This window comes from Cryptomeria japonica, chromosome 3, assembly GCF_030272615.1.
Source record: "Cryptomeria japonica chromosome 3, Sugi_1.0, whole genome shotgun sequence".
NCBI classification, from domain to species: Eukaryota; Viridiplantae; Streptophyta; class Pinopsida; order Cupressales; family Cupressaceae; genus Cryptomeria; species Cryptomeria japonica.
Genome location: NC_081407.1, coordinates 17,399,942 through 17,411,747, shown reverse-complemented (window position 1 = coordinate 17,411,747; position 11,806 = coordinate 17,399,942). Strand labels below are relative to the sequence as shown.

General features: G+C 34.1%; 1 protein-coding gene across 1 annotated transcript in view; it reads left to right on the top strand.

Annotated features, from left to right (window-relative positions):
* The first annotated feature begins 5,269 nt into the window (after positions 1-5,269).
* The window catches only part of LOC131049117 (flavin-containing monooxygenase FMO GS-OX-like 9), a 52,978-nt gene continuing 46,441 nt past the window's right edge, over positions 5,270-11,806 (top strand). Inside the window, exons 1-2 of the mRNA XM_057983139.2 lie at positions 5,270-6,268; positions 9,576-9,646. Of these exons, the coding sequence (XP_057839122.2) occupies positions 5,641-6,268; positions 9,576-9,646 (699 nt within the window). The 5' untranslated portion in view covers positions 5,270-5,640. The remainder of the gene's footprint in view (positions 6,269-9,575; positions 9,647-11,806) is intronic.

The window sequence follows — 11,806 nt, the reverse complement described above, 5'->3', positions numbered from 1 at the left end:
CCCAACATCAACTACCCAAGTACTATAAACATCATATATCCTCTCATCTCAAAGAAAACATACCAATGCACCAATGACCACAAACAAGGCCAACAAACAAAGTATGCAACCACAACGAATCAAACCTAGTGGATATAGACAGTTGAATTCTGAGTCATCCCACTACAACCAAATAGGTTGTACACACCTAACAATCACATAACTTATAGATCTAATCACTAAAACATACAAACTCATCATCACATTAGTAAACTACAAAATGAGATATCAAAGAGAATAATCTTGTAAACCAAATGTCTCAAACACCAAATCAACATCCAATTTGATTTGTCAAACATGTTCACAACCAAGAATGCAAGGAACCAAATAAGCATCCAGGAGATAATCAACAACCTTCTAACATAAAACTAAATCACCACAAACGTGACTATGTCGTTTCAATGCAAAAGGTATATTTGCACAATCATGACACCATAATCATCACCAACATGGTACCTACACTAAAGTATCACCCACACAAGACTCCAAGTCTCAAACCATGCCCAACCATGTCCTCAAACCAAAGACAATTGTATACCTATCACCATCAAAGTCAACTCTAAAAAACATAATAAACTAATAGTATAAATGCTCTAATCTCCATACCCCAAACCCTAATATTTACTTGATAATCCCTAATTCACATAATATAAGCTCTAATTATAAAATGTACAAGAAAAACCAAACAAGAATTTAAGAAAAAGCCAAAAACTCTTGCCTACCTTAGAAGATCATCAACTAGATTCGTCAAAGGTGGAGATGAAGTTTAGGTAAAGAGTTGTCGCTAAAATGTGAGTATTTATTCCTACTTTCCCAATTCTTCTTGTTTGACTATAAAAATGGTTATAGCTATGGGCCAAAAAAAAGAATACTTTTTCATAATGGACATTGATTAATTAATGGATGCCATTTTTTTTTCTACCTATTACTAAACAAGTATACAAATCAATAATAAGTCATTGTTCCCTATGTTGGATGTATTGTCATTGATGTCAAAGGTGGCAAGATTGTTGATGTCAAAGGAGTTTTCAAAATGAGGAGAAAGTCAAGAAGAGTTTGCTTAATTATGATGATTGGATTGATTATGTGTAACAAGGAATAGAGAAAGAAAACATAAAAATCATGGAGCAATGAAGTAGATACATGTGTTGGCCAACTATAAAAGATAAATGTATTATTGTTAATGTCGATTGACCTCACTTCATGCAAGATAACTACATGTAACAGTGGTGGGCCACTTCTTTGTACCAAAGACGAAGGTCATTATATTGGCCTACTAGCTTGTGACATATATTCCAAGATATATATAGAGTTAAGATTGTCCATTGTATTAATGATAAGTATGGATTAAGAAGTACTTATTATAAGGTAACAATTCCACTTACTAAGAGACAATGACACATTATGAAAAGGTAGTACTTTTCTTTATAAAGCCTATGTTGGATTAATTTAGAGAGGTTGGCCCCTTTTAACATGTCACCTTCCTTAATGAATGAAAGATAAACTTAGGGCCAACTCATTTGATTGTAAGAGCTTATGTTAAGGAGGGCATTAGTAAATAAAAGTCCCTCCCCTTTGTGATATATATGACTCTTCATGAAGTCAACCCTATATTGGAGTCACCTCCTTTCACAAAGGCATACAATGAGGTATAAAAAGAGAAAACTTGGTGTCTAGAAAAGAATGCAATGAGATGAAAAATCATTTGAATAACAACAGATCTAGTGAAAAAATGAAGCATATTGGTGTGAATAATTGAGCAAATTTAAGAAGGAGAACATATGAGCAAAAATATGATGTTTTTATGAGCATGTTATAAAAGAGTTTTGAGCATATTTGAATAGACATATGAGCAAGATAATGAGAGAGTTATAAGAAGATTCATAAGAGATTACAACTTAGAATTGTGAAGAGTTTTTTAGCAGATTAGAGAAGATAAGTAGGAGGTATTTTCCATAGCAAGTTAAACTATGATATTGCTATCAAGGTTCAATTGTGTAGTTTTTGAGTCAAACTCATTAACCCATGTTTCATGAGTAGTGGTTCACAAGAACCCATCTCTCATAAGAATGAATGGTCCACTTAGCACTTATTGCATCTAGGTGATGCTCACAGGGGTGAAGCATTGGGACTTCCCAAGCGATCACCCATCCCTACTCCAACTCAAGCGTGCTTAACCATAATGAATGGTTCATAAGGCACAACACTTGCTAAAGGTTTTGCAAATGGGGTTGCAAGCTAAGTGGGTTTAACCTTGGAGGGAACTTTGTGGTTAAGCGTGCTCGAGTTGGAGTAGTACTGGGATGGGTGACCTCCCGGGAAGTCCCAATGCTTCACCCCTATGAGCATCACCTCGATGCAATGAGTGCTAAGTGGACCATTCATTCTCATGAGAGATGGGTTCTTGTGAACCACTACTCATGAAACATGGGTCAATGAGTTTGACTCAAAAACTACACAGTTGAACCTTGAAAGCAATATCATATATTAGAGAAGAGCTTTGAGCATATTTGTGAAGAGGTCTTGATCAAATTTGAGATGTGATAGAAAAAGAAAAGTATAATTGTTGAAAAGATTTGAATGTGATTATCCATCATTCATTGAAGAAGCAACATTTAAGTTGGAACCTAGTTTTGTTTTAAAAGTTGGTTCTTCCTAAAAGAGAGATTGATGTCTCTCACTAAGTTGGTGCCTCCAGTACGTTGGTGCCTACAATTTAAGGGGATTGGTGCCTTCAATAGGTCGATGCCTACAAATTAAGGAGATCAGTGTCTCATGTGGGTTGGCGCCTATGAAGTTGCAATACAAGTTTATACAAGCAATATTTTATTGTGGTTTTCTCTTGCAAAAGTTTCCACGCAAATTGTGTGTTAATCTTGTATTAGTTATTGCTAGATCTTGCATGTGTTTTATTATCCCCTCCCCCTACCCCTCTCAATATAACTAAGTGCTCTTCACCCTACAAATACCATTCCTTTCAATATTTTTTACTCTCATATTTTTATCCCTCAAAATGAATCTATTAAATTACACTTACTGTTAGTTAAAATAACGATAATACAAAACTTTCACTAATAAAAAATTAACAATATACTAGAATCTCTTAATTTACATGAATAAATTAACTACGTAAATAAATTTAATATAAAATACAATATATAATTACAACAACATAAATTTATTTTAAATTATAAACCTTTGATTTAATTTTTTTCATTTTTTATTTTTTAAATTCCTTCACACCTATCCCAACTAAATGTTCCCAACACTTCAAAAGCTTGAAGTTAGATCTGAAAAGATATTACCTTTTGAAAGATAGTGAAGACGTATTATACTATTCCAACTACTAGTCAAATTGAATAAATATTCCTACAAATTAAAAGGGCATTCTTTTGAAAATATGGTATACTTTTTCCCAACTAAAATTGAAAAAAATCTTCAAGACATGTCATACCACCTATTTCCCAACTAAAAGTAATGGATCTTCTAGAGTTAATAGAAAGGCAAAGAATAAGTCTTCTAGATTTAAAAAGGACAAAATTAGGTTTGGAACAAATCTCAAAAATTTTAATTTTGGAATCTTTCTTTGACCATTCAACATTGTCCCATGGGTAGTGGAAGTGTTCAAAATTTAACTTTAACTTGAAACTTTTTAAAATCAAATAGATATAATTATTTTTAATAATATAAAAATATATATAATTAATATAATGCATTTTAATTGAACAGTGCAAGTTTATATCATAAATATGAGATAACCATAGCATTCTTTTAGAGCTGATTTCCAAAGCATTCTTTTTGGAGCTGATTTTTTATTTGAAGGCTATGTAGTGTGAATATATTTTTCTATTATTTTTGTTTTATTTATTTATTATTTTTTTATAGGTTATTTAATATCTAATATTAAGATGTAATAATAATTTATTATATGTTAATTTAATAAATTTAAATATTTTATTTTATCAATAATAAATATTAAGATTTAGTATTTCAATAGATGTAAAATGTGAATAGAATTGAATTTATTTTACATGTTTTTGATAAAATAGACTTAATTACTTTTTATTAATTAAAAAACATAAAAGTACACAACTCATCTAAAAAAGACAAGTGATAAAAAAAAAATACCTTCACAATTTAAATGAGAAATGAAGATGAAAAAATAAATAACACTAAATCTAATAATATTGAGTGTTGTGTGCACTCAATCTACTAGTTACTTACCATTTTACATGTTCTTAATGGTTTTCAATGATATCCAATCTTCTAGAAATAAAGATGAAAAATCAATAAACTCTAAAGCCAACAATATTAAGTATCGTCCCACACTCATCCTAATTGTTTCTTAACATTTTAGATACTTTTAATGAGATCCAATCCTTGCTAAATACATATGAAAAAACAAATAACACTAAATCCAACAATATTGAGTGGCTATTTTAATGCCTTTAGTGCTATCTGAAATGAAAGACTACAAACCAAAAGACTAAAAAAATCAACACTAAATTCAACAATATTGAATAGCTATTTTAATGCCTTTCGTGCTATCGCAAATAGAAGACTAAAAACCAACACTAAATCCAACAATATTGAGTGTTGTCCCTCTCACCCACCACATTTTACATACGTTTTAATGTCTTTTAAAAACATACAATCCTCCTTAAATAAAATGAAAAACTAAATAACACTAAATCCAACAATATTAAATGCTGTCTTTAACTTCTTAAATTTTAAGACTATTTTGATGCCCACATCCAGACCTTGTCACATGCTTTAATTTTAACATACGATGAAATTGAAAATCAATCTAAAATAACAGAATCATGAACACACTAAAATGTTTGGACCCTTCTCAAATTTAACTTTTTAACAGTGGGCAAATTTCATCCAGCCTACAAGCAACACGGCCATATGCAGTCATGACCCACGGATAAAATTATGAACAAACCGACTGCTTAGTATTGTGCTATGACCCAAAGGCTTTGATCAAATAAAAAAATTTATAAGAAAACGTATGGAATACGATTCAGACCCTATTATTAGCTATTCTACTAAAAAATTACAGTCGCTGTAAAGCTGTTCAATTATTTGCTCCCACGAGAATCTCTCTCACTGCCACATATTTAAGTCTTGTTCCCACAGCAGAAAGCAACTCTCTGTTGCAAGTATAATAAAGAGGAATGTCATGATAAATCTAAACCTGCTGTCACCCTGTACCAAATAACCATCTTGTTTAACTTTCGCCACAGCTCACAAAGTGCGAACCATTTACTACCTTACGATCTTTATTTTAACAGGTGTAAATTTTCTTAAGAATGCAATGAATTTGATTCTGTAGTAATAGAAAATCTAGACCGAACTTAAAAAAATCTGCCAATAACTGTCATTCATAGCAGAAGAAAGGTCCCCACATGGCCTTGCCATCAAAGCACAGCCAACACATTGTACACAGACTAAAGAATGATAGACACGTCTCCGAAGAGCCTAAGTTAACAGCTCTGGAATTAATGGTACAATCTTCCAATAACATGCATGTATATAAATGTACAACGAAAGCAATTCCATGCACGCAGAAACTTCTCAATCTATTGAATTGGCAAAATGGTGTCTCAAAAAACATGCAAATACAAGAAATGGAAGCTCTGTGTTATTGGAGCAGGGCCTGCTGGGCTAATAGCCGCAAGGGAGCTGAGCAGAGAGGGGCATTCAGTGACTGTCTATGAGCAAAATCATGATGTGGGTGGCATATGGTTGTATGATCCCAGGGTGGAAAATGATGACCCCCTGGGATTGAACCCACACAGAAAGGTCCACAGCAGTTTATACGCTTCTCTTCGCTTGAATTCCTCCAGAGAGACAATGGGCTTTTCTGATTACCCATTTGTTGTTAAGGAAGGCAGAGATGGGAGGAGGTTTCCCGGTCACAGAGAGCTGTTCTTGTATCTCAAGGATTTTGCACGGGACTTCAATTTGTTGCCCCTGATTAACTTTAATACTTGGGTGGAGTATGTGGGTATGTTGTGTGAGGAGGATGAGAATGGGGGTAGAAGGCTGTGGAGTCCTGAAGTAGGGAAGATAAATGGAAAGAATGTTAAATGGGTGGTGAGATCCAAGAGGAAGTTGGTGAGCCTGGAAGAATTTGAATCAGAGGAGGTGGTTGAGCAGATTTTTGATGGTGTGGTTGTGTGCAATGGGCATTACACTCAGCCCAGAATAGCTCAAATTCCAGGTAATTACTTCTGCCCTTAGTATTGTTGAGTTATAAGACCGCTTACGTCACACCCATATTAAATTTCATTTTAATTCTTTCTCATAGTGTCTTTCCTCTGCACAATGTTAGTATGTTAAAATTTTGTGTCCGTTTAGGACACACACACATTGTTTTTTATTGTATTTCTGATACATCCTACTTTGAACCATGTTAGTATACACTTTGCTATTCATGTGCATTGTCCACCTGTTTGAACCGTGCTCACATTGAAACAGATCTCTCGAATGTTGTAGGCCATGTGATCGTTGTATCCTGTTTGAATTTCAGTTTATTACATTATCCTTGCTCTGCACTGTGTTAGGCATTGTAGCATGTACACATTTTAAGTGTTGACATACCCATATTCTGTCTTATTGTACGTTTTCTTAATTACCTTCTTCTGCACGATACATGTGCATGTTTGTTGTTGATGCGTATATATGCCTGTAGATATGCGTTACACACACACCTACAGCTACACGTATCTCTTTAGCTCATATTCATAATCTGACTCATTGTTTAGGCCAACCCACATTTTCTCACTGTACTTATATTCGCAGTATCCTTAACCTGTCTATGTTTGAACTTAACAGTTAGCACACGTACTTATTGTATGTCTATTGATGCCATACTCACACTGTCTATCTGGTACACGTACTTATTGTATGTCTATTGATGCCATACTCACACTGTCTATCTGGTACACGTACTTATTGAATGTCTATTGATGCCATACTCACACTGTCTATCTGGTAGGATGGCTGAGACCATACAGACCGTCTCAGTGTATTTTATTATTTTTATCAGGATATAATGATACGAAATTTTATTCAATAACCATTTGTGTTTCATTGCAACATCCCTTCTCTGCGTATTGGCAATATTTATACATTGCAATCTGTTTAGGCCATACCCACATTGTATCTTATTGCCCTTATTATTTATCACAGTTTCCTTGCTCTACACGTTACATACACACTCGTATATCTTAATGTTTGTTTGTTTGTTCATGCCATAGTACCAATGTGTATAATCGTATTTGTTATTCATTTCAGCCTCTTTCCTCTGCACTATTTTACATTATAGAGAGTCTAGTTTTTTGTGCTTCCGTGTAAATATTACCCACATTTTATGACATATACTTCCTTGGGATAATTATGGTATATACTATATACATTCTTTGTATATCTGTCAAGGCCATATCCATATTGTGCCTTATTGCATTTCTTATAAATGAATCTATTTAAACCATTGGATCTCATTCCGAGGGCTGGTAGGCTATACCCACATTGTGGCATTGTATTTATTATTCATCACAAGACGAACATGCTTCCCTTGCACAATGTTGAATCTTGGTTGTGCATATGGATCAACACCCAAATTGTATCATTGTATTTATTATTATAAGTCAACATCCACTAACAGAAATATGCAGAAATAGAACACAAGTTGCAAGAGTTTTATGAAGGGTACTGATGTATCCAAATATTGAACAACTCCAAAAGATTACTTTTAAGGTAGGGTCACACAATCAAAATACTCCTTAAAGAATCACTACCAGAAATCTTCCAATAAAAAAGTTGAACCATACATGCTAATCTATATCACTATCTTAACTCTCTGTGACCTACTCATTATTGTTATCCCCAAGGATGGATCATGTTGGTGTTGGAAATAAGCCACACCCGGACCGACGATGGACTGGTCCAAGAGGGGCCAGTAGCTCAGTGGTAGAGCACTCCAGCAGCGTATGGAAGGTCCTAGGTTAGAGTCCTAGCTGGTCCATGTCTCAACATGGTATCAGAGCCAGGTCCAGGCTAGGAGCCCCAAGCACACGAGAGGTGTGGCTTAAGGGGGGTGTTGGTGTTGGAAATAAGCCACACCCAGACCGACGATGGACTGGTCCAAGAGGGGCCAGTAGCTCAGTGGTAGAGCACTCCAGCAGCGTATGGAAGGTCCTAGGTTCGAGTCCTAGCTGGTCCATGTCTCAACAGATCAAGCAGTGTGATCCAAATTGTTGATAAAAAAATCTTCTCCACAGGCTTTTCCAAAAGGTCTGTTTATTTTTATCGACTGTGAAAACCTTATGTTCTTAATATTAGATATCTTAATGAAATCAACCAATCACAATGGATGACGTTGTCCATATGTATATATCCTCTAAGATAAGAACATTGGAGGTATAATAAATCGATAACCCCAAACATTGCACTTCTGATCATAAAGAAAGGATCTGATGGAAAACAAGATTTTAGTCTGCATCATAATTGGAAGCTGAATGGCCGACCTCATCTTCAATCACCTTCAAAAGGCTGATGTTCGGTCTCATGATGTCCTCAGAAAAACTACGTTGGCAAATAGGAGCTTGGTGAACAGAGGTAGGAGAAAGCATGATGCTTCTCCTAATGAACTCCTAACAACCAAGGTTGATGGTCCTCTAAATATAGAGAGAAAAAGGTAATCAACATATGTCCCTGTGGTCTAGATTTTTGTTTGAAAAATATATGTCATTTAACTTTGCATTAATTAAGAGAAAATGGTACAATATTCACAAAAGGAGGGTGGTGGTAGAAAGGCACGCCCACGAGTCTTAGCATAAGTGCCTAAACCTGAGATACAAGATAACATAAAACAGGCCGAGCCCTGTGATCTAGATTTTGAATAGGGAGGGTAGAGACTTTTATCTAATATTCTCCCTATGGTTTTTTTTGAGGATTGTTCCATACGTGCAAGATGATTGTGCATTCCTAGCATGCAATACTTTAGGATATCAAAATATGAAACTTCTTTTTATTATAGTTATTCGGTTTAATTTTTCCCAATTCAGACTTATCCTATAAGGTAAAATATGAGGTATTAATAGTAATTGTGCAATATTAGAGGGGTGTGTGTAGTTTCAATACATCCCACATCAACTATTTATGTTGTAATCTAATGTTTTGAAAACGGATAAAATTGTTTTTCAGTGCATTGGAATGGAAGGAAAATATGAGGCATGGAATTTTAATTTCCTTTTTTTATTCACATGCTTCCCTTGCACAATGTTGAATCTTGGTTGTGCATATGATTTATGATGTTTTTATTTCATGTTATTTGAGTTGCGGTGCCACTTATTTAAAGCAAGTTGGAGTGGACATACTTAAGAAAAAACTGACTATTTAAAGAACCTTTTTTTGTTGAAAACCCCTTTTAAGCTGTTCAAAAAAGAACTACTGGTTTGTCTTGGATTTGTTTTTTGTTAAAAAATACTTGAGCTTCTGATTTTGTTGTTGAAACCACTGTGCAGGCATGCATACATGGCCAGGAAAGCAAATACATAGTCATAATTATCGTGTTCCAGATCCATTCTACAATGAGGTATTGTCACTTTCCTCAACAAATTATAGGCATGTTTTACATCAATAGTCTAAAATTGTCTCATTTCATAGAGGTGTTTTTTTATTTTATGGTTAGGCAGTTAATTCTCTTTTCTGCAGGCTAGATCAATTCACTACCTGACCTAAAAAATAATTGACATGTTCTGTGTGATTTCTCTCCTCTTAATTTCTTTTTCTGCATAAATCATGGAAAACAAACCAATTCTTTTAGATTCAAAGGCATTCTGGCTATGAAAAAGTAGACATAACGAAGGAAACTAAAAACTCACGCATTTTCTTTTTTCTTCATAAATCATGGAAAACAAACCAATTCTTTTAGATTCAAAGGCATTCTGGCTATGAAAAAGTAGACATAACGAAGGAAACTAAAAACTCACACACATTTTCTTTTTTCTGCATAAATCATGGAAAACAAACCAATTCTTTTAGATTCAAAGGCATTCTGGTTATGAAAAAGTAGACATAACGAAGGAAACTAAAAACTCACACACATTTGAGATAGAATATATATGGAGTAACCCTGCTTGGGTTGAATAACTGCACATAGAAATGTAAAATTATTGATTAAAGAAATGGGCACATTTTGTAGAGCACATACATTCTCTTTATAACAAGTCATCATCACAGACTTTCTATGTTTTGTCTGTTGTTCTCTTCTCCAGCATGTATCTCACCACAACTTTGTGTTAGCTTCGTGACTTAACTAGTGTCTTGAATGTTTCCTCTGCATAAATGAATATTTTCAATTTCTCAAGATATTTTTTGGGGAAAAACCAAGAAAATATTGGAAACCCCAAAAATGCAGGAAAAAGAAAATAAATAACTTAAGTTTTTAACATTTAAAGCCATCTTCATTGCATAGTATTAGAGAGTGAGAAATGAAAGTAAATGAGAATGTAAATCATCAGTATTAAAAAATGAATTTTCCTCAATCTTGAGATGGCTGATCATAGTGTACACTGTGGGGTATTACTACATAGTCTAACATCAAAGTTCGAACTTTCAAATTAATTACATGCAACAAACTACAAACTTCAAGCTACAAACTAACACAAAACAGGCAGAGCAAATGAGGCTGGTTTCTATGGAATATGATCAACTATAGGGTTGCAGTTCCTGATGCTTTTGCAATGGGTTATAAACTTATACATAATGAAGTGATCCTAGATCATCAAGATTTTTTATCTGAACGAGCTAAATAGATTAGATTGTCTTATACTAGCTGAATCTGATCATATGCAATATAAATCAGATTGCTTACAATCACTTAGTTCAGTTACACACTGAGTTATACTACTACTATTCACTACTAAATAATACAATACAAGGGCTTTCATCCTTCCAATCTGATGTAAAGCCACTACAAAAGGCTCTGTTGACGTTTATGCAATCCTGATGCTATGGTTCGATGCTGTAAATCAGTAGATAAGAGAAATGGCAAGGCACCATGATTCTCATGAAAAACAAACACAACACCATCTCCATATCCTAAACCATTGCTTACAACAGAGATTCAGTTTCTATAGTGATTAGAACATTCCTTATTACCACCATCATAATATTTTATATTACCACCATCATAACACCTTTACCAAGAGATGTACAGGGGTACTGATATAGCTCACATATTCTTACTTTCACTGTGAACATCAGAATCTGCGGAAAAAAGTTTAAGTCAATTAAAGGAACTTTGGCCAGATGTCCTTCCAAAGAGAGATATCTTCCTACTTCCAATCATGAATTCTAACAAAGCAATGAATAAACATAAGTGCCCTTAATATCACCAAAACACAAGCTGCAACATAGTTTACAAAGAGCATAAACAATCTCATAAAGGAATACAATATAGTTCATGATATTGAAGCTCTAACATTATGCTCATGTATAATTTGATTCAGCTGCTCTTCGTCAAATATCTCAGCAATTCTGAAGAAATCAAAATTATTTGACAAACAAGAAACCCTAAAACCAGTCTGTTTTGTTGCAGAAAAAATCAGAGTAGACTAAAGTTTAAATGAACAAAAAGAAATTGTAGCTTACAGCCTTTAAAGATAAAAATCAGATTATATCAGGAAAACTTTGGTCAAAATAGTCGGCAACTATTTTTTCATGAAAATATCAGGCTGCAGTCTGAGATCTG